The 24641-nt window shown below is 38.1% G+C and overlaps 1 protein-coding gene across 1 annotated transcript in view; it reads left to right on the top strand.

Moving 5' to 3' along the window:
* The first annotated feature begins 8160 nt into the window (after positions 1–8160).
* LOC110113306 (bifunctional 3-dehydroquinate dehydratase/shikimate dehydrogenase, chloroplastic-like) overlaps positions 8161–24641 on the top strand; it is a 51797-nt gene continuing 35316 nt past the window's right edge. Inside the window, exon 1 of the mRNA XM_028698431.1 lies at positions 8161–8442. Coding sequence (XP_028554264.1) covers positions 8246–8442 — 197 coding nt within the window. The 5' untranslated portion in view covers positions 8161–8245. The remainder of the gene's footprint in view (positions 8443–24641) is intronic.

Here is a 24641-nt window from a genome sequence, read left to right as displayed (position 1 = left end):
GGGCTCTTTATTGCTATGATGTGTGCACTTTGATTGTATTAAAGGGTTAGTAGATTATTGATTTTAACCCATCAATTCAAGAAAATTTTAAATGAAACAAACTCTAAGGCATTAGACTTCATTTATGACCTAGTATTTATTAAAAATGTCAAACCTCTAGAAATCAATCAAAGTTAAAAAAGTCAACTTGAAAAAGTCAACTGTTCAATCAAATTTAGTTCAAATTTAAACTCAAACTTAAAAAATTCATAACTTAATCTAAAAAAATCCAATTCCAACAAACTTACTTTCTAATTACTCATCTTAAGTATAATATTTATGATAATGATTAAAATTTTAGAATTTAATATAATGTGAAAAGTTAAAATTTGACCCCTTAATTTAATATATAAAATAATTCTAGAAAGTCCTAAAATTCAATAATTAACTTTAAATTCTAAAAAACATTTAAACCCAACCTTTAAAACCAGTAATCAATCAATCTTATTAAAATTATAAACCCTCTTAATTTTAACCAATTAAATAATTAACTTATAATGATTAATATTATGTAATCCAGACCTACGAGGTTATTAACTTAGCTCCGATGAAGGTGAAATAAACTTCAAGACCCTAATGTAAATAAAAATAGTAATCACTCAATTCTTTAAATATGTCTTAAAATCAATTCTAAAATATTAAGATTTAAACTTGAATAAAAATCCCCTTAGGCCTTCAACAAATAAAAATAATAGACAACTTCAATAAATTACCTAGTATAGGACATGTCCAAGACCCACAACCTCACATATACACTTTAGATTGTTTGATAGGACAACATACTCTAGTGTTAGGCTAAGTCGGTGTTTACTTTTTACTGTTGTGTGCTAAATTATCATAAATTTCACTATATGTTGGTTGCTATAATTGAGTGATGTGATATTTTATTTACATGAAGCAATTTGTGAATTGATGTGATGGGTATAAGATTACCCCTATGTTAGGAATAATTAGGATGGTCACATAATCTTCTGCAATTGTTCATGCTCATACAAGACTATAAAATCAAAGGGGGGCAAAATTAAGATTTAATTAACGAATTTTCTGCATGTGCTAAGCATGATAAGCACCCTTAAAATTAAAGGAGCTTGACCAAGCGTTGTTGTGATTTAAATTTAATCAATTCAATATATATAACTGATTGAGATGCTGATATTGATAGTAATTGCTTAGGATAACAATGCATGTATTTTAGAGTCTTTTAATTTTTGAGATTAAATGTAATTTAATTCAAGTCAAGTGTTATAAAAAGTTGACTTCTTGAGATGAGATGTCAAATATCCAACTTAAAATCCAAGAGGAGATAATATCTCTTAGAAGAGAGTTCTCTTTCATTTGGAGATTCAAATTAGGATGAGTTTAATATCCAAAGATAAAATAAAAACTCCTCTTTGGGGAGAGTTTCTTTTCATTCAGACATGACCAGACTCAATGAATCCAAGGAGCTTGCAGAAGGATGAAGGAGTGAAGATAGAGAGGAATCCCACTCTAAAAATCACTTATATCAGACTTAAGGGTAGAATTTGGGCTGTTGTCAGTGGCACCTGATTACTTTTAATTTCTACAGATCCTAAATTATAATATTAGGTGACACTTATCACATGAACATTAAATTAGATCAATTAATTTAATTGATTTATTTATATTGACAATACAATATAAATGATATATTTTTCTAGCTTTTTTATAGCATGTTGATTTTTATTTTAGTCTCGAAGCAATCAAAGGCTTATTAGAGCACGTTAAAACTATTTCTGCTCAAAATTAATTAAAATTATTAAGCTCATCAATAAACTTTAATGACTTAAGAAGTAAGCTCGTGTTCAAATAAATTATAACAATTGTGATATGTTATTGACCTCCATAAGCTTCTTTGGTGTGCTTTTCTTGAGCTAGAGTATTAAAAAAATAAAAATAATAATCCTTAGCTCATTAAAAAAAAAATCAAAATTAGAGAATAGAGAGGAAGGGAGCTAAAGAGCTGAAAAATTTATAACATGTCTTATATTATATTAAATTCTGTACGGGAAGACCTCTGTTGTCTCGACTTGCGGGGAAGTATTATTATTATCTGATATAATCAGATAATGTCAAAATATAAGTATATTAATAATCTCCTGAATTTAATATATTGCAGCCCATGCATACTTTAATATATTATGCATATCATAAGACTTATTTATATATGTGGATAAAAAAAGCAAGAGATCACATAATAGCCCGATCAACAATCATCAGAAGATTGAAGGAAGTCCCGGGGTTGATACGGTCCCCCGAAGCCATTGGTTGTCGAGCTTATCCGACCGAGGGATCGCAGGCACTACTCTTCCAATCTCCTCGCCGTTGATTCATTCCGGCCGAGTCGAGCCAAAGGGCAAATGCCCTCTCCAACCTCCCGGCATCGGGGAGGGGACGCCGGAAGGCTGCCGAATTTTTTAGGGGACAAAATATTTTTAAAATTAAAATAAATTATTTAAATTAGCATGTCGCGCATATTAGAAGACTTGAAGATTTTTTTTTTGGATTGATTCGCTTTCCCATACTAAATTATTTAAATTAGCATGTCGCGCATATTAGAAGACTTGAAGATTTTTTTTTTGGATTGATTCGCTCTCCCATACTCCTCGCCGTTGATTTGATCCGGCCAAGTCGAGCACTCCCTTACCTCCCGGCATTGGGGAGGAGACGCCGGAAGGCTGCCGGATTTTTGAGGGGACAAAATATTTTTAAAATTAAAACAAATTGTTTAAATTAGCATGTCGCGCATATTAGAAGACTTGAAGATTTTTTTTTTTTGGGGATTGATTCGCTCTCCCATACTCCTCGCCGTTGATTTGATCCGGCCGAGTCGAGCACTCCCTTACCTCTCGACATCGGGGAGGGGACGCCGGAAGGCTGCCGAAATTTACTCGAATCTTTTCGACTTAGCAAAATTTTTGGGAAATTCAAAACAAAGCTCATATGTTAATTCAATACCTTATTAAAAAAAAATTGTCTATTTAACTTACTGAAAATATGATCAATTAGATTCTTTTGATTAGTTCAAAAATCTGATGAAACAATTGATTTGAAGCTGGAGTTAAAACAAAACATAATATATTCAATAACTCAATTTGAGATTGATTTAAATTTAAAATCTTTTATCAAGTCAAGTAAAGAATTTTAATTGAACTATAGCTAATTTAGCTGATCAAAGGGTGGGAAATAGTCAATATAATCAGATTTCTGTTGCCAATCAACCACAACATTTGAAGCCCGAACACCTAATCTATGACTTTGAAAAGATGAAAATGCTGTCACAAGCTTCTGTTTGCCTTTTAAAGTGTAATCTCTCCATATCCGAATATTACCTTCACCTGCATACAAGTTGACATAATTTTAAAGCCAAATACAATAAAGATGCATGCTCAACAGTTACCAATCACACAGTTATTAAGAATAGTAGAAAAAAACATGAAACCTACTTGAAACAACCAGAAGCAGGCTATAATCAAGATCATTCACAAGGCATAGCTTTGAAACTCCTCTATCTGATGAATTATGGTTGTCGAATCTGTTTAATTGTGTTGCTTCTTCTTAGCTCCACACTCTAGAAAGGTCATAGTGATGATTAACAAAAGCCAACACAATATGATAAATAAAAAAAATGGCACCACTAGAGATAAAATTACTCAAACATTTACTAAATATAGTTGATCCTGAAGAACAATTTTAAGCTCTATCTACTTTTTTCTCTCCTGAAGATGAACATGAAATGAAAGATGCCAATGTTGTGTGCTCAACACCTAAGGAGTTACATAAATGGATTAAAATAAAACTGGATCCCTACTATCTGAACAAGGAGAAAACTGACTTGATAGAAGCTCGACAAATGAGTGATCTCACAGTAAATCAAAGGCTCTTTATTTTAAAAGAGACGATAGAGTAGGAATAATAATAATAAAAAAAGAGCACAAAAATAACCAAATAAAATACATGCTACTATAGCAAAAAAAAAAAAAAATAAAAAAAAAAAACTAGATGTACAAAACAAATAACTAAGTACACTACTGAAAGTGAGGGTAGGAAAACAAACTACTACAAGTAGATGTAAAAAAAAACTAAAAGTTAGTGTCAAAACTAACAAACGAATCTACAAACTCCATATATGAGCATCTTAGCCTATAGGGCTAAGTTGTAAGACCCGTTATTTGGGCTACTTCTAAGTGAAGCAGTAAGACCCGTGTGTTAGGGAAGTTCTAAAAGAACGACCTTATAACCCAAAACTAAAATCCCTTCGGGCCACTTAGCTTATATGGCTAGGTCGTAAGACCCATCACTAGGTAACTTCTAAGGAAGCCATAAGACATACCCAACCAAAAATTCTTTGGGCCACCTCTAAAAGAGGCAATAAGTCCCATTATTAGGGCAACTTCTAAGGAAGTTATAAGCCTCTGCCCAAATCAAATCACATGGGCAACTCCTAATTGGACCCGTAAGCCCCAAACTAAATAAATTAACGGGCAGCTTCTAAGGAAGACATAAGCTCCAACCTAAACTAAATTAAATTAAACTAAAATTCACACATCTCCACTTCAGTCTACTCGGGATTCCTGAGAGGAGGCAACCCATGACTGTTAATCAGATTTCTTGGACACTATAATCAATGATTGTTAGTGTTGGTAGACTGAACCCACGGTAATGCCCGGGATGACGGAACCATGGGATCTTGATCGGGTGTACTTTCATTCCCACATAACTAAATTTAAATCTCTATTGAACATTTACACACTCCTTGCATGAAGCTAAGTGTATTTCATCCTTAATCGAGAGTGCTTTTCTAATGCGTTAGGAGGGGTAATTAACTATGTATATACATATATATACGTGCTTTTTCATGAAGTAATATTTTCTTGTATAATAGAAATCAGGTTGACTCTAATCCCTGCAAGTTTTATTGTAGGTTGCTGAAATGTCTCCTGTGAAAAGCATGATGACTATCAAGCTTGGGGAAGGATCGCGCGTATAGTTCCCCCAAACTGTGATAGACACTGGTCGAGTTGGTGCCACACTGCAATTCAGAACTGTTTCCGAAGTGTTCGAGTTCCTTCCTGGTGAAACTGCACCAACCAGGGAGATGATGACTAAGAATGTTGTTGCACCAAGACCTTATGTATTTTCGAGGCTGTCGGTTGCATCTACTACAGCCCCTCTGGCCAAGAAAAAAGTTTTCAGGCCAAGGCCAAAACAAATCACTAATAATTCTATCGGCCAGAATGTGAATAGATCTATTGTTCACTATGAGAAGCCCAACAATAAGGCTTTCAATATCAACAACAAGGTGCCCCTGTTGGCCAAAAGAAAGGCTCTCGAGCCTAAGATGAAATATATTATCATTAATACGGCCAATCTGAAGAGGAATGAGGCTGAAGTTCCTGAGAAAACTATTTTTGTTCCTAGGAGGCATGATGCTGAAGCCTCTAGCTCTGGTTTTAAGCTGTTGAGAAAGGCTGGAAGAAAAGCTAATGCTCGGCTTAGAGCTAATGGATGGGTCAATATTCCCACTCCAAATTATGAGCCACTGCCTCAACCAAAGGCAAACATACCCATTCGTAATGGTTTCAAGCCATTAAGATGGGTTAAACGTAACAAAAGTCAATGTTATGCAATCTTTTTAAAACTAGATCATATTCAAATTTATATATTCATCGAGTTAATTAACATGCATTATATTAGAAATAAATTTAAAAGAGTCAAAAATTTTAATTGCATTTTACTTTCAAGCATCAAATCACCCTGCATGTGTTAAAAGGACAATTATGATATGCTCTAGATGTCAACCAAGATTCTTCAAATTTAATTAAACAACATTTATACCACTCTTTCATAAAAGAGACCAAACTCATAAATATTAAGCGCTGAGGGGGTTAGTCGGCTCCCCGATCTAAGCTAGGATAAGTCCACATTTTCATTGCATTAGTTAGGTTCTAGTTATTATTGTTCAGTGTCTAATTTAGATTTATGATCCGGGGCATACCCGAAATCATAAGTCCCCAACTTCTGATAATATTATCCTAATATTTTAATTAATTGATCAGCTCAAATTAAAATTTCTTTTCAAAAGAAAATTTAAAGCCTAACACATAGGGTAGAACATGGCATATTTGAATTAGTTCAGTATCCTAAAATGCTTCCTACTTATCGTCTGTTGACCTCCAGAAACAGGTGTTCCAATTTGATCCAATCCTAGTTGAAACTCAAACATCATTCCTTTAATATCAATCCTTGATAATCCTCCAAATAAATTTTGTGTCATTATTTTAATCGAGAGTATTCGTTGGAAATTCAAAGTTTCCTATGATATATTTAACTACGAGGGCTTATGCTAGTAGGAGATTTAAGAACCTAGATTGATTTTCAAAAAATAATCTTCTTTGTGAAAATCAAAATCAATGACGATCATTATCGTCATATTCAAAGGGTTGATGGTAAAAGGTATCTTCTTTCCTTACGAAGATATATCATTTTATTATCATAACTTTGATTATAAAATTAATGATCATTTATCTAAATAATTATCGTTGAATTCTAGATTGATCATCATTTTTGGGTCATATTTAATTCTTTCTTGAATTTGACTATCATAATTACCCAAATAAACAACTTCAGTAGGGTAATGGGAGCCTACATCGAGTCAAAACCCATGAACGTCTTAGGACACTTCCTAGTGAGCCTATATAGGTAAGGAACCCAATAACTCAAACTCGTGGTTAACCATTGATCAAACCTTAAGTTGCCTATAACTATAAAATACCCCTAAACCTTAGGCAACCCATGAGCCGATGACTTTGTTAGAAATCTAATGCCATTCATGAAATCAACATATAATACACACTAGCTAAAAGAATGTTCAATTGTACCAATTCTGACCCGGTCCATTAAGTTTGTGTATTAAAGCATTTACATTATTTTTTTGCATGTATGCGAGTGTTTTATGAATATGTAAATGCACAAAATCTATTATAAAGCGAGTCCCACGGGTTTGTATGTATGAACAAAAAATCTAAAAATTTTCTCTATAGGCGACGTCATGCTCTATGTTAAAAGCATTTCAAAACTATTGTATAGAGCGTTGTGGTGCCAAGGAAAAATTATATAAAAACATCAAAAATCATATTTGTCAAATTTCTCCCTCTAAGTGAGACAGTCGACCTAGAGAGAGATTTTAGAGAGCGAAAGTCTATTCGGTTGACTTCTATCCTTTTTTAACTGTCGGTCTAGTTTAATAAGTTGTCCAGATTAAGGTAGGATGTATTTTTCCTGTCTTATTTTTCAAAAATAAAGAAATAGGGATATTTTTTTATTAATATTGTAGTTTTGTAGCATAGAAATGAGGATATTTTTATATCCATGAAACTTTCACTATGTAATTTTTTGTATGTTGTAGATATGATCATTATAAATATTTTAATATTTTTGTTGAACATTTTCACCTCGTAAATAAGAAAGTTCAATATTGTTTACAAATTAAAAAATAATTTTGATCTCAAAAAATAAAATTGTAGAATATTTAAATCTTCAAAACAACATTCTATATGATCCCTAGTAATTTGGTAAAATTTTAAAAACCTAAAATTTTGCTTAGTGGTTCAAATTTTTTGGCCATCCATAGAACACTTTGTAAATTTATATAATTTGCTTTACTTATATTTATTTTATTACAATGCAACTATATATGCACTTATTTGCTTGAAATGAGTGATTTCGTGAAATTTTGAATTTGGAGGAAGTTCATTTGCACTGAATGCATGTGGGATCATAAGAACCTAAATTTTTAAATGCATTTGGGATCATAGTACATATTTTTAATATGCTAATACATGGAGTTATGAGGGCCTGTATTTGATATCTATTTTTTATGGCATATATAAATTATGAGAAAAATCTTTTACTTTGTACTATGATATAAGAAGTAATTATTTATTTACCTTTCTTATAATTTTTACTTAACTTCTATTATCTACAAGTCTTATTCTAACTAGTACGATAAATTATTGGTAGCTGCTTTTAAAGTTCAATAAAGGCATAATGAGCTGATTATTATTGCTTTGTCCACTTCATATGCAAGTCATTTCCAAAACGCTTCTCTGTTCCTTCGAACGATTGATCTGAGAGAGAGAGAGAGAGAGAGAGAGAGAGAGAGAGAGAGAGAGAGAGAGAGAGCGACATGGCCGGAGTGAGTCTGGTGTGCGTGCCGTTGGTGGCAAAATCGGTTGAGCAGATGCTGAGTGAGATGGCGACGGCGAAGGTCCGCGGCGCCGACGTCGTCGAGATTCGCCTCGACCACCTTGCAAGCTTTGAGCCCCGCCGAGACCTAGATCTTTTGCTTAGAAACCGTCCACTCCCGGCCCTCGTCACCTACAGGTCCATCTCCTCTCTCACTCAGGAACATTCAATGCTTAGATCTTCAACGTACACTTTTTTTTTTTTTGTCTTGGGAATCTTTTACAATGGAGTAACTCTTGGTTCCCTCTTCTACAGTAGAGGTGGATCTAGAATTAGAGAAACCTGGAGTGTTGCTTGTGGAATCACATTAGTGGCGAGGGGAGCAGAATTAAACTGTCATAAAAAGTATGAAAGAGAATATTAGAACTAAATGTGAAGAAATATATAGATATTTTAGGACAAATTAGAACAAAAGAGTTTTTTAGAGAGGCAAAAAAAAATTTTAGGAGCAAAATATATTTTTTACTCTCTTATAATTTTTTTTTAAATATTTACTCTTATAAAAATTTTTTTGAGGGGTTGCCCCCCTAAGAACGGGCAAATTATTGCATCAGGTCACCTGATAGGGATCTCTCTCTGTCTATAGTAAAAGCGCAAGTACTATAGCTGCTGCTACAGTACCTGCGCTTTACTGTAGACAGAGAACGGATCTCTCTGTCAGGTGACCGGATGCAATAATTTGCCCTAAGAACCAAGTGGCTCCGCCCCAGGTGGGGAGTGGCCATATTGAGTCAGTCATGTTCTTGGAAAAATGACTTTCTTGATCCTAAGCGATGAAATGTGGAGAACATAGATTTAAAGACTACATAAACTCTGGGGCTAACTTTCAGTTTACTTCATGACGCATGGGAAGTTGGCTGTAAAAGCTAACGTACGTGACCACCCTGAAATAATACAACGAGCTCATAGGAGTTGGTACCGCATGATGCCCCATGTGAAGTCGGTTGTAAAAGCTAATGCGACGGTTGTGGGGTTCACATGAGGACTAGAGGGCCTCGAAACCCTGAGAATCGTGGGATGCAGAAAATAGTGATCTTGAGAATAAGAGTTGAGAACCTGCGGTTGTATCGAGTCATGGAAGACCCATAATTGAGAGCGCTAATGTGGTCTAGAAGAGCTGAATCTTGAAAGGCTTTGAGAAACCTTTTCAACACCAAACATCTATTGTAGCTACAACTATTAGTAGTTCCAACAAATCACAATCTAGGAATTGGTTATAGATCCTCAAATGAACAGCCTAGGATGATGGATCTAAATGATTATCTTATTGTCACAAATATTTCATCCAATTGACAACCATCTCTCAAGACTAGCTGCTCAACATACAATAAGTGGTACTAACTGCTAGACATCTCCATAGGGCTTAGTAGTTGAGCACGTTGCCCACACTACTACAAGATTGGAGCCAGTAAGGGAAGTTAGCAGCATCAAAATTATCATGTAGAAGCATTTAAATGTTCAATAGAGGAAAGGATTTTAATACTCAGAGGAATCCAAGATCCGAAACCCTAAACCCTAAACCCTAAATTGGTACCAACTCTTTTAATACTCATAAAAATCCCATGTGACATCATATTGGGCGCTAGGGGTGTCAAAAATTGACCCGACCCGAACCTGACCCGGAAAAGTCTGGGTTCGGGTCAACCTGTTTGTGAAATGGGTCGGGTTTGGGTTGACCCGAAAACCCGTGGATCAACCCGAATTGATCCGGTTAGCCACGTCCGCGTTTATTCGCGAGTCAAATTGCACAGTCACGTCATGCCAACTGTCTTGATTCTTGCGTAGGGCCGGTTGCGTCATGCCAGTCGAGTCGAATCGTCACTTCCGTCTTCCGCTACACCGCTGCGGACTTATCCGGCTCTCTGCGACTCTGCCAGTCTGCACTCCGCCTTTCCGACTAGTCACAGTCGGGCGTCAGCCTCACCGCCGTCGGCCTACGATCAACCAGCGTTTGGTCCATTTGGTCGACGTCGACCCCGCCGGCCTCTGTGCATCGTTTCCGACACTGCCTCGCTTGCCCTTGTGCTGCCTAGTCAAACGGGTTAACAGATCGAGTGGGGTCAACCCAGCAACCTGTACGGGTTGGGTCCGGGTTTAATTTCCTGATTCGTTTATCTAAACGGGTCGGGTTCGGGTTGACCCGTTTACGTCCGGGTCAAGTCGAGTTCGACCCGAATGGACACCCCTATTGGGCACTTTTTAACAAACTTATAAGCCATAGCTTCAAGAGAGAGAGAAGAGGGGTAGTATGAATCTTAACATAAGAAGCTTAAAAGCTTCTTTTGTATTCATTAAGATGAGTACATTGCAGTGGAGGGAGACAATGCTTCTCTCTTGAGGACTGCCATTCCTTTCTTCTCTTTTCTCCCTTGTTTTGTGATTGCTTAGCTCTCTATTCATGATCTACACTCAAAGTATCTCCTTAACCTAAAATATATTGTAACTCACAAGCATCATATTTTTTTATATTAATATTTGATGCTCTCTTTCATTTAGATCAAGGCCACGGGAAAGAAAATATTGAGCTTAGACTACGAAGAAGCTTGAAATGATTCCAAGAGAAGATCCTCAAGGAGGTGGTAGGAGAGGGAACAATGCATGCTACCCATGCCTAATTTGTGGTGATGCAGTATTTTCAACCTTAATTTTTCCTCCGTGGCCAAGCTGGCTCGTTGCCATTGACTTCTTAGGTAGAGGGAGTTTTATGGTGACCTTCACCTTCAGCTTAACTTGCACTTTTACCTCTTTTGGGGAGTGGGGGGAAATAGCTTGAGCTAGCATCGAACAAGAGGTCCTAGAGAGCATTCCTTGAAACATTAGTGGATATTCAATTAACATGGATTGTGGCATTAATATCGACTTTCATGCCTGAGATAATGGAAGAACCATTGATGATGAAGTTCAAGGCTTCATAATTAGATTCCTACCATGATATGATTGATCTAGGGGACCTTCTTGATGGATTTGAAGTCATGATGGCCTATTGGCCTTGTATGTAGTATGTAATGCTATTAGGTACAATTTGTTGCTAACCACCCTAATGTAGAAACACAGAGATTGAGTTCCGATAAAGCTGATGATCGGAGAAGACAAGAGGAAACAGTAAAAGGAAAATATACTTTATTCTCACGTATCTTGTCTTGTACAATAGCTCTAGTATTTATAGACATTGTAATTAGCTGGCTATATGTAAAGCAATATACTTGGCAATACATTTATATCAGGTTTTATTTGGTTTCTCTAATAACCCCCCACAAACTGAAGGGTCTTGTATGACGTTCAGTTTGAGGCGTAGCTCATGAAACCTGGGCGTGGAGAGTGGTTTCGTCAATATATCGGCGATTTGGTCTTTTGTACTGATCGGTAAGATGCGAATTGTCCCGTGCTGAATGTGATCAGGAACGAATCTATGATCAATCTCGATGTGTTTCGTTCGGGCGTGGAATACGGGATTATTCGCCAAAGCAATTGCCGATGTGTTATCACATTATAGATCAGTGGGGTTGTCCTGAGAGATGCCGAAATCTGCTAGAATGCGACGGATCCATATGACGTCGGCCGCAAGGGCTGCTAAGGAGCGATATTCGGACTCGGTAGACGAGCGAGCAACTGTTGTCTGCTTCTTGACCGTCCATGAGATCAATGTGTGATCGAGATAAGAGCAATATCCAGAGGTGGATTTTTTGGATATGGGGTCGCTAGCCCAATCTGCATCAGAGTATGCCGATAACCGTAAGTTAGATTTTAGAATTGGAATATCGTAATTTAGCGTACCTTGGATATATCGGAGCAATCTTTTTAGAAGATAGGTATGGTTAGGCTGAGGTTGATGCATATGCTGGGACAGTAAATTAACTCTGAAGGAGATGTTGGGTCGGGTTAATGTCAAGTATTGTAGTGATCCAGTGATGCGACGGTACATGGCTGGGTCGTCAAGCACGAGATCGGAGTTAAATACTTGCGGTAGTTTATTGCAGGTTGGGTTGGAGAGAGGTTTGCAGGCGGCTAATTGAGCTGTTTGAAGTATAGACTCGTACAGCTTTTGGGAGAGGAAGTTGCTATCCGGAGTCCGGGTTATGTTAATATTGAGAAACGAATTTACATGTCCCAGAATTTTCATTTTGAACTTGTGTTGCATCTGAGTGATGATCTTACTAAGAGCAGATTGATCATTTCCCGTTAGAAGAATATCATCCACATAAATAAGTAAAAACAATTTTATGTTGCCTTTGGTAAAGACAAGTAGAGAAGGATCCGAGGTACTATGATTGAACCCGAGAGAGACTAAAAAAGAGGTTAGCGTGCTATACCATTGGCGCGGTGCTTGTTTGAGGCCGTAAATAGCTTTGTGAAGTAGGCAAACGTGTTCTGGATGGGTAGCATCCTCGAATCCTTTTGGTTGACTCATGTACATGGTTTTTGAGAGCGATCCATGAAGGAAAGCGTTTGATACATCAAGTTGATGTATAGGCCAGTCGTTGTGTAATGCCACGGTGAGAAGAATACGAATGGTGGGAAGTTCTCCACCGGGCTGAAGGTTTCAGTATAGTCCATTCCATATTCCTGATGGTTTCCCTACGCAATTAATCTCGCCTTGTGCTTGGCTATCGAGCCATCAGAGTGAAACTTGAGTCGATAGGTCCATTTACATCCCAGAACGGAAGAGTTCGGCGGTTGTGGGACAAGGCTCCATGTGCCTTGTGTTTGTAAGGCAATGAACTCGTCAGCCATAGCACGACGCCATTCGGGAAATTTGTTTGCTTCGGTATATGTAGAGGGAGCTAAAGGTTCATCTGTTGGACACGTGGAATGAAGCAGGTTTAGTCGTTTGGTAGGTTTAAGTGAACCCGTTTTACCTCTGGTGACCATAGGATGAGTTGGTGGCTGAATTGCCGGTTGATTCTGCAATGAGGGCAGATTGGAGGAAGAAGTACGAGTGGACGGTGGTGCTGGACTAGTTGGGTGAATTGAGGAGGCTGGAGGCTGGACTACTTTGTGGATAGTAGATGACTGATGCCTGTGTACCGAGACTGGAGTGAGAAATATAGGTGATATTGAGTCTTGTGGAGCTGCCGGAGTGGTCTTCGGATCTGCAAATGGAAAAACTGATTCGTCAAACATTACATGACGAGAGAAAGAGATTTTGTTGCTGTTGATGTGAAGGCATTTGTATCCCTTGTATACTTCCGAGTAGCCAAAGAAAACACAGGTTTGTGATTTGGGTAGAAGTTTATGGCGGTGTGGAGGTGGGGTTAAGGGAAAACAGGCGCAACCGAAGGTTCTAAGCATGTTGTAGTCTGGATTAGTTCGGTATAACATTTCATGAGGGGATATGTTGTTTGTAGCAGAGTTTGGCAATTTATTAATCAAGTAAACCGAGGTTAGAATGGCGTCAGGTCAATATGTGAGCGGGATGGAAGCCGTGTGTAGTAGAGTCCGTGCCATTTCAACAATATGCTTGTGCTTGCGTTCGGACACACCATTTTGTTCAGGTGTATACGGACATGAGATACGATGTTTAATGCCATTGCTGCGGAGGAATTGAGTGAATTGAATGTTGATGTACTCGCCGCCGCCGTCCGATTGAAGCGTTTTGATTTTGGAGGACAGTGCTTGTTCTATATACGTTTTGAATGTAATAAAAACAGCAGTAACTTCTGTTTTATGGCGCAAAGGAAAAATCCATGTATACCGGGAGTAATCATCAATGAAAATAACGTAGTACAAGTAGCCTGTATGAGACGACATGGGAGCAGGACCCCACACATTGGAATGAATAAGAGCTAAAGCAGTATGTTCTCTACTAGTTGACATTTCAAATGGAAGTTTATGTCCCTTGTTCATATGACAAGAGTGACAGACATCATTTTGTTTATTTATACTTAATTGCGGATTACAATTTGCAATACGAGCAAGAATATTCTTGTTTGGATGTCCCAGACGGGCATGCCAGACCGTGTCTCTCTGCTTGGTAGCATGGAATGCTCGGTGAGGGGAGTTGGCCGCCGACATACAGATAGGATAGAGCCCGTTCTTGCAAGGGCCCTTAAGCAAAATGCGATGATTCGTCAAGTCCTTCAAGACAAAACCATTAGGATTGAAGATAATAGAAATATTGTTATCATGTGTTAGTTGAGAGATAGATAACAGATTATAATGTAATGCCGGCGTATGAAATATATGAGACATAGTGAGCTTACGAGAGGGAGTCGGTAGCAAGCCTTTGCCGGAGTGAGCTATGCTAACGGAGCTCCCGTCGCCGATAGTAATATTGTCAGAGCCTTGATAAGGATTTGAAACCGAAAGATTTTCGAGAGATTTTGTCATTTGCGACGAAGCACCTGAATCAAGATACCATTCATTGGATGCTGGATTGGTATCGGCTGCTAGAGCTTTGGTGGGTTGCTTCGCTGGTGTCGGCACATACTGGGCATTGAGTGTATGCCAGTAATCCAACGCCGTGTGCCCACATTTAAAGCAAATCTGGCATATGATTTTCGGCTGTGTTGACGCAGTTCTTGATTCGCCAGAGCGACTTTTACCTCGACGTCCTCGACCCCTGGAGGAGAACAGGGCGGTGTCCTGTGCATTTGACATAGCAAATCTTGCCGCATCAGATGCAATGTGGATTTCCTCACTTATAAGTAGTGAGTACAGTTGATCAAGCGTAAAAGATTGTGCCATGGTTCGAATGGTTGTTTTGAACGATTGATAAGCCAGAGGTAGTCCGTTGAGAATGTGATGAATAACATCTTCAGTTTCAAGCTGAGAACCTGCTGCGGCAATTTGATCAACGATGGATTTTATTTTCGTTAAGATACTGGATCATTATAGAGTTCTTGAGAGTGGTGTGGTAGAGTTCATTCTTAAGTTGAATGACCTTAGACCTATTTGTAGATTGAAATCTGGTTTGAAGAACGGTCCAGATTGCTGATGTGGATTCAAGATCAAGAATATAAGGCAATATTGATGCATAGATAGTAGAGCATATGGCCGCCGCAAGGTTCTGATCATTAAGAAGCCATTGCGTATAGCTCAGATTGGGGCTAGAAGATCCGGTAGAGGTGATGAGGAATTTTTCAGGGATCGGAGATGCCTGATCAAGATATGAATCGTAGCTGTTAGCGGGACAGATCTTGAGGATCTGAGATCTCCAAAGTGGGTAGTTGTTCGGAGAAAATGGGTTTTGCACAATGTTCTTGAGATGAGAGAGGATGAACTTGAGGGATGAAGAAAGAACCGGGTTTGTTGGAGGAGTGGCTTCTTGAAGATCGTCATTGGGAGAGGTGGTGGAAGACGCCATTGGTCGCCAGAATCATCAAGCCTCGTCTGATACCATGTAGAAACACAGAGATTGAGTTCCGATCAAGCTGATGATCGGAGAAAAGAAGAGGAAACAGTAAAAGGAAAATATATTTTATTCTCACGTATCTTGTCTTGTACAATAGCTCTAGTATTTATAGACATTGTAATTAGTTGGCTATATGTAAAGCAATATACTTGGCAATACATTTATATCAGGTTTTATTTGGTTTCTCTAATAAGGGACTGTTTGGTATCGGATTTACAGCGGGATTTAAGTCGGATTTATGCTAAATCCACCCAAACAGTTTTTGTGCGCACGCTAAATTCCGTCCGGGATTTGTTAAATCCGGGATTTATGAATTTACGGCGGAATTTAGTAAATCGGAGGGGTAGCCGGATTTAACGGGATTTATTCGAAGAAGCGCGCGAAAGGGAGAAAGTTTCCTTCACAGCCAACGAGCTCCAGTTCTTGCTTCCAATCAAAATGTCGCGGGTCCATCTGCCGACCTCATCTCCTTCTCTGGCTTCGGCGGCGGAAAGACGAACAAGAAGGTAGTGGCGTAATCGCCGGCGGCAAAGAAGAATGGCGTTCGTTGCTCGTGGAGACGATGCGATCGGATGAAGAGGAGGTGGGGTTGGAGTTTGAGAAGCGTGGAGGTTGATTATGGGTCTGCAAATGGCATGGCAGCAGTGCGTTTCTGAGAGACGGAGGCCGCCGCTGGGACTCAAAAACCTCGGCAACACTTGTTACCTCAATAGCGTCCTCCAGTGCTTAACCTACACTCCTCCCCTCGCTCAATCTGCCTCTCTTCCGAGCACTCTTCTCTCTGTACCATATCTCCTCTTCCTCCAGTGATCCATTTCTTCTTCTTCTTTTTTTTTTTTTCGCTCGTTCGCTGAAACTGGACGGCCACCTTGACGGCTTGACGCCCCTTCGAAGATCCAGAAATGCCTAAACGTCTTTTCAGAGCATTTCCAATGGCGCAGGCAAGAGGACGCACATGAATTTCTTCGATATGTCATTGATGCCTGCCATAATACCTGCCTTAGGATACTCAAAAGGCATTCTACCGCTTGCAATGGAGAAGGATGAGGTGTCGGGAACGAGTACTATCATGAATCAAATCTTTGGGGGTTCGCTGCTCAGTCAATTGAAGTGCCTTTCTTGCAAAGGTGAGTCAAATAAGTCCGATGAGATCATGGATGTAAGTTTAAATCCCTAACTGCCATAAATTCTGAAATATGTTATCAAACAATTCCTTAGGATTTAACAAGATTTAACATTTGGCATACCAAACAGTTTTCAAGATTTAACACATTTCGGATTTATTAAAGCCGGATTTACAGGATTTACTAAATCCCACTAAAGTTAAATCCCACTTGTTGCCAAACAGCCCCTAAAGGACATGACACTGTAATGGTCTTTATGGTTTTGGCGAAAGCATCCCACATTGAAATCTTTTAAATATTTGCTCATTAACTGGTTCTCAAGCAACTAGAAGCTAAGGAGGAGCTATTAAAGATTCAGTAACATCTACCACAAGGAGTGTGAGTTACTTAGCGCCTATGCCATGAGGGTTAGTAGGAAAATATTAGAAGTGTATGATTTGGATTCTTTTGTCATGAAGGTAATACGAGTCTACGTTTCTAAAGAAAATAAGTTTAAGTTTGTTATTGCAAATAATAATAAAAAAAAAACTCACCAGATAAAAATAGACTTGCTGGGCATGAACAATAAGCCTATAAACCTTGATGAAGTCACCATATGAGAAATTACTAAATGTGATATTAAAAAAAAATATTTTGAAAAAACATAATGAATAATATAGTAAAATATATAATTGAATGATTTAAGAATTGAAGTGGAATCAACTCTAGAAAAGTGCATAAAGTTAAGACTTAGGTCCATATGAGATACCTATTAAGATTTGGAGAGTTATTGGAATTCTATAGTAATTTGGGCTAACAAAAATTTTTAATATAATTTTGAACATTAAGTCTATAAGAAATAATTAGAGAAAAAGAATTTTAGTACAAATGTTTAATAAGTTTAAGACCATGATAACAATAGAGATATCAAACTTAAGAGTTATACAATTAAGCTATAAGTACGACTGTAAGAGTAATTAAGCTATAACTACGAGTAACGAAACATATACTTAAAAAAATTATTTCAACTTCGAAAAACCAAATTGGTTTCACGATAGAAATATGCACAATGATTGATCTTAATATAATTTTTATTAATCTTGAGATAACTCACTCGCTCCCTTGTAACTCCCTCATGATTATCCCTACCTAGCACCCATGGGGCGCACGAAAAAAAAAAGATATCTCCCGCTCTTCAGAAAAAATTGAAGAAGCACTCAACCTCAGACCACAGCCTCTCGCTACCTCACTTGCATGCACCATGTGACCCAGCGCCTGTGACTCTGCCCTCGCGAATGACCCAACTCAAATGCCTCCCTACTCTTCCGCTCAACGCACGAATAATCCAATCCGGATGCCTGTGACTTTGCACTCACGCGATCCAGTCTCCCGCGACTCTAACACCAATGCTAAATGACCTTGTGCAATCTTGACTGCACACAATGATTAAGGATTACTTTCTTAACTAAATAGAGCTAATCATAATTATGATATACTATCTCCAATTGTCGTGCATATACGAAGACCCCATTGAACCTTGTTGGAGAATTTTTATATCCTCGAACGGATTGCATATTTTATGATCGAGTACAGCATAAGAATGATGATATATTACTCCGAAGGATAAAAATATCATTTCCTTATGGACTCAATAATAAAATTTACAATTTTGAACAAAGATTCCCCCACTCGATGTTTGGTCGAGCGGGATTTATTTATTTCTGGGGTACAGACGTCCCATAGGGGCAAGCCCCTATGGTTAATTACATCCCAAATTTTGGCTTGGAAAAACTTTTGATTAAACTAGTGGTTTCTTTCTTTTAAAAGCCATTTTACACATTGGCTAAAGTTTGATTTTTTTTGTTTTAAAATCCATGGAAGTCTTGTTTAAAGGTTTTGGCCCTTTAGGAATTTCAAGGAGAAATTGATCAACTTAGAATTAGATTTTTTGGAATGAGAGCCAAGAGAGGCGAAGTAGGAGCACTTGATTCTGAGGGAAACTCAGAGGTGCTCGAACTATCCTATGTTGGATTTTACATTTTTGAACTCTAATTTTTGTTTAAGTTTGATCAGTTTATTAGAAAGTTGGAGCTTACATTCTGACAACACATGTTATAGGAATTGCCCGAAAGGTGAGGGCTTATAGGGTGATTTAGAATCAACCCGTGCCTCAAACCCTAAAACTAAGGTGAGGACTACTGCTAGGTAATGCCTCAAACCTAAATCTAACGAGTGCAAATGGGATTACAAACTACACCTCACAAGATGCATAGCCTGCCCGACTTCTGGATTTATTATCCCGCCTGGAAGGGACTACCAGCTAAACTTCTCTAATCGCTTTTAAAACCATGTTGTCCGGTCCAATGCAAATGTAGAGTGGGAAGGTTATTTTTATTTAGAATGTAGGGCTTATAACTTAGCCTTGAGGCTAAGATGCCTATTTATGTTTGGTATGTAAATGTTGACTCAAAAAAGAAAGATTTTGTTATCTAGTCCTTAAGTGGAGGCATTCTATATGTGACACACGTTTGGCTATGCATGATTGTTTTAAGTTTTTTTTGGAAAACTTGGCTATTTGAAATGAGCCATGCAATTTTCTTTTTTATTTGAAAGACATGGAGCCTAATTTGATTTTTTAGGTTGCTTATATTTTAAGAGGGTAGAAAATTCATTTTTATCCTAAGAGCCTATCGTAGTACAGTCCAGGCCACGCCCAAACAAACAAAAGAAGAAACCTAGGAAAGACATGCTGTTCTATAGCGCACCCAGTAAATAAACAACGCATGCTTTTGTGTATAAATCAAGTACAATAAATGTAGATAGAGTCCAAGTTATTACAATTATGTTTGGCAGCTGAGTTGCCATTATACAACCCAGTTAAATTTACAAACTCTACTTGTGGGGGCCTTCAAACTTTAACCTCAGAAGGGTCTTTGAGCTTCATATCCAAAGAGGTATTTTCTCCCTTGATCCTCCTTGCTTTCCAATCCAAACCCCACAAGTTTTACATACTACTTCTATCAAATACATTTGAAAATATAAAAGACTCAAAACCTGCAAAATAAAGTTAGACAACAGTTTATATAATCATCACATTATATTCCCAAAATTGGCTAGCACTAAGAGTGCTAAATGCTAGGCTCCTGCTTCTACCCTATTGGTCATGCCTCTTAGGGGGTTTTAAGCAGCGCCTGCAAGCAAACAGCATTATGATAATCATGATTTAATTTACCCCCTCTTAGACATGGCCACATGCACAGAAAAATATGTATATCTTTATATATTAACAACTTAAGGGCAAGTGCTCACAACGCAGACAATCCAAAAGTTAATCACTCCACAACATTAATCACATGCGCACACAAAGAAAAATCATAATCCTAATACGGCTAAGGGATCGTGCACCTAAGTGTGTGAGGCTTGTGTGGTATGTCACATTAAGGGTCCTAGATACTGGTTGGAGCCTTTGGAGACTCCAAGTCATCATTCATGGGGGAATGTGTGTTGGTGTTATGCTCCAACAAACAAAGTGGGAGAACTTGGAAGTTGGTTCCAAGTTGGAGAGAATTTATGCAATAACGTATTTGAAGCCTAGGGGTGCTCCAAATGTCATTACATAAGAGATGTAATTCGTAGTCTTGGAGCTACGAATTGAGAGGGTCATCTATCTATATAAGTTAGGCAAATGAGGTAGGCTATATTTAGAATCATAAGCCTCGAAAGGTAATTCTCTCATTGACTTTGTGTCTCAAAATGAAAGAAAGATATAGCTTAGATTTTGGCTCTAAGCTCCAAGATTTCCACAAAATGATAATTCAGAACTTTAAGGGATTCTGAATCATTTTATATGAGAGGAGAAGTGTTCTTTTGCTAACTTTATGCTGTTAGCAAACGAAAAAGGGACTTATGATTTGTTTCCTACAATCCAATAGTGCTCTTATTTCTAGTTTCTTTAGAGGTTATGTAGAGAGCAACAAGCAAGAGAAATGTTTGTTATTTTCTGTGTTTCAACAAATGGAATGAAGAAAACCTAGAATTTGATTTTCTAAGTTGAAAGACTCATGTGATGATACACTTGAAGGCTTGAGGGACTTCAATTCATCTCACATAAGAGGATACTTGTTGGTTTGGGGTTCCAACAAGAGATGTAAGAAAACTTGAATTTTGGCTCCAAGTTTCTAAAGCTTGTAACATGATGCATTAATGATTTTTAGGGAAATCTATAATGCAGGGCATGACAAGGGTTGACGATAACTCCTAAAACATGCTAGGAGTCAAGCGGTAGAACATTTGGAGCATTGAGAACACTCCAAAAGTCGTGCAATGATATGTGTTTGGAGCCTTGAGAAGGTTCCAATCACCATGCATTTGAGAGATGGGTGAATGCTTGTGAAATTTGTATCTACAAGCAAAGAGATTTGAACTTAGGATTTTTGGAATCTCAAGTTAAGATCGTTCTTGCAATGGAAAAATGAAGCTTTGAGATGCTCCAAATTGCCATACATGAGGAAGGAAGGACTACTAGAGAGCTTCCAACACATCAGAATGGTTTTCCAAATCAATTTTGGTGTGATTTGGATAGGGGAGATGGTCTTACCACTTGAATTTGGAAGACGACCTATGGCATTATCCAAAGTCTACAAGAAAGTGGTTTTCCCTAAATCGACCCTAACATAATTTAGAATTTTGAGAGCTTGCATCTAGCCATATTATCTTGCAAATTAGGAGAAATGAACTTGGATAATCCCTTAGTATGATGGAGCATTGATCATGAGCCTTTGAGGTTCATGAAATGCTCCAAATCAATCTCACAAACACATAGGATTAAGTAAGCACATTTATGAAAATTTGCAAGTTAATACATTCACTAATTTAAGCAAGGAATAAATAATATATGGCTTGAATCATAATTTAGTAGGGAAACATGAATCTTAAAGCCTTTAAGTGATCAAATCACTTTTGTCATAATTTGATTCATTAAGGGCATAAAGATGAGTTCCCAAACTCTTGAAAGATTTGCATAATAAAGGTTATTAGCCATAAATTTTTTATCATAAGCCATGCAACACGTCCAAAAGCTAGGTTAAACAAGCACACTTGTTCTAAGATTTTTTTTTGAAATGAATCTTTGAGATTCACACTAGATCCTACAACAAGTCATCACAAATATTTTGGATATATTTCAAGACTTATGACAACCCTACAAGCTCCACAAAATTCATAAATCATACTTCTATTTCGTCATGACACTAATGTTGAATAAGTACACGTGCAAAATGTGAAGTTTGAGTGGATATGCAAGCTACACGCTCAATTTGACTACGAAAAGTAACATAACCTAGGCTTGAATGTGAGTGAAGGCTATATCATACGATATGAGTGCAAAATCATGCATTTGAGGGGGGTTGGACACCAATCCAACACCTCTATGGGCATTAAAATCCTCTTGGGGTTCTCACATGAGAATCCACAAATGAAAATTACCAAATTTTCATTGATTTACGAAGAGGACAGCCGACGGGGGGTTTTGGGAGAGCGAAAATTGAAGTTTCTAAGGTCCTAAGGTTGGGGGCGTCAACCACATAACAATTGGCCTTGGGGACCCTAGATTTCACTAAATTTTAGTGGTATACCTCTCCCGATTTATCATAGCGCTCCAAATTTCTGTCCAAGCTACTGTCCAAGCTCTAATCCAAGTTCTAACTGCTGTCCAAGCTCTGCTCTCACTCCAAGGGAAGAAGGTGGCCGGAGTTGACTTGACAGTGAAAGAAAACTCTCGAACCTTTCCAAATCTGCAGGAAAGTTGGACGGACACGCAGAGCCAGTCGGCTCTGCCTCCTTTTCTCGGGACGGAAGGACGAACGCAAGCAGAGAAGAGCGGAGATTCTGACCTGGATGGGGTCGGACGCACGCAGGGAGAGCGATTTCCGCCTCCCTCTCTCGCTCTCTTCGGCTCTCTGTCGCCTGCTCTCTCTGTCGGGACGGGCCGCACGAAACGAACAGGGGATGGAGGCGTCGGAGGACCAGGACGGGGTCGGTCGGGATTTCCGCACGCACGCAGGGGGACTCCGAACTTCTTCTCCCGTTCTCTCTGTCTCTCTTCTCCTCTGGGTCGCGAAAAGGGCGAACGAAAAACACACAGAGGAGCCGAATGCCGCTCCCGTCTCCTTTCGTTCTCTTAGAATCGCACGAAAGGAGCAGGTCCACCGCCCTTAACGGCCAATCCAGGAGAAAGGAGGGAATTTTCACTTGAGTACATTTTCTGGTGGGTTTGACATGACATTGGGCAAGATTTGAGATAAAATCTCAGCCCTACATCTCAAATTTTGGTTTTGAGACTCAATCTAGCCCAAATTGACTGATTTGGGCTAAAATCGAGTTCTAGCCGAACTCGATTCAAATAGATTTGGGTTGATTTGGGTCCGATCGAGCTAATTGCATGAAATTAGACTCAAATCGGCATCGAAATGTGTCGAATGCGTCGACGACGCTCGACGGGATTTGGTTTAATTCGATTTGATTTTAATTGAATTAAATTTGGTTTAATTTGACTAAAATTTTTTTAATTAAATCAAATCAGGGTCTAATTTGAGTCAATTTCGCCTCGACGATGATCAATTGAGTTGATCGAGCGCGATCGAGCCTTCGGGGTCGAGTTGATGCAAAAATATTCGCCAACAAACCTTTGATATGGCCGGGAGAAGAACATGAAGATCGTGCGTCCGTTGTATCTTTGATTTGGCCAGGAGGAATTAATTATATGAAGACCCTGTGTCTGTCGTATCTTTGATCCCGTCGGGAAGAATAAAGACAAATATTTATCGGATGCCCCTACATGGGGGAAATGCTGGAATTGTTATTTTTTAAAAAAAATTGGCAAAGAGCTCACAATTAAAACTTAAAGTAAGAAAAAAAAGGATATTAAGCACCGTAATTTGATTTTAAGTATTTTAGAGAAAAAAAGGAGAAGGAACAGAAGAGAGAAATTTTCATAATTATGCTCTTTTAAATAAAAATAACAAATTAACAAAGAAAAAAAAAACACTAATGCACGATATTGTCAAATATAAGTGCTTCGAGCCAAAATATGCCTAATGACAATAGTTCAATTCTCCAAACTATAGCATTGCTAATGAGATAATTAGCTCCCTACTGACACTTGATCTAGCACCTGCAAACAAAAAAAATAAATAAATCAAACACTGCATAATATATAAGTATACAACTAATATAAAAGAAAATTGTCATATGATGTTAAAAAAAAATATGAAGTCACTAATACTTTTGTCTGCTTGTGCCTGCATCTTGTGGGTCTAGTCATGCAGAAGGCAAATTAGAATCATTCATGCACTTTTATTTTTTTTTAAGATTGTAAATTGCATTATAATAAAGACTGATACAAACTAACAGGAATAAAGATAACTACCACATTCCTTCTTTAACAAGTAAAACAAAGAAGAATGAATGCTATAAAAAAACAAAGCTACTATATAAAGCTAATGATGAGGACATCCGACCTTGAAAAGTCTTCCAGAGACGGCCGACGATCTACGGCCACGATCGTACCGATCTTTTTTTAATTCATTATATGTATTTGTTTTATTTGTTGGCATTTTTCATTTTTACCCTTACTTAAGGTTCTAGTCATATGTAAGCCCTAGGGGCAAAGTTATCTTTTATTTTTTCTTCATTGTATTGGCTATTTAAAGCCTCCCCTCCTCTTGGAGAAGTTAATGAATTATTATTATGAAAATTTCCGCGACCTTGAATTTTGTGAGAGCTAGAGAGATTTGAAGAGATTGAAGTCCCAAGGTGAGGGCATCGCAGTACCCACCAACCGCAGGAAGAGTCTAGGTTCGCGGTCGACGACGTTGCTTCCCCAT

Source organism: Dendrobium catenatum, unplaced genomic scaffold (genome assembly GCF_001605985.2).
Source record: "Dendrobium catenatum unplaced genomic scaffold, ASM160598v2 fragScaff_scaffold_1086, whole genome shotgun sequence".
NCBI classification, from domain to species: Eukaryota; Viridiplantae; Streptophyta; class Magnoliopsida; order Asparagales; family Orchidaceae; genus Dendrobium; species Dendrobium catenatum.
Note: the sequence above shows the minus strand (reverse complement) of the source record. Positions and strands in the feature narration are given on the sequence as shown.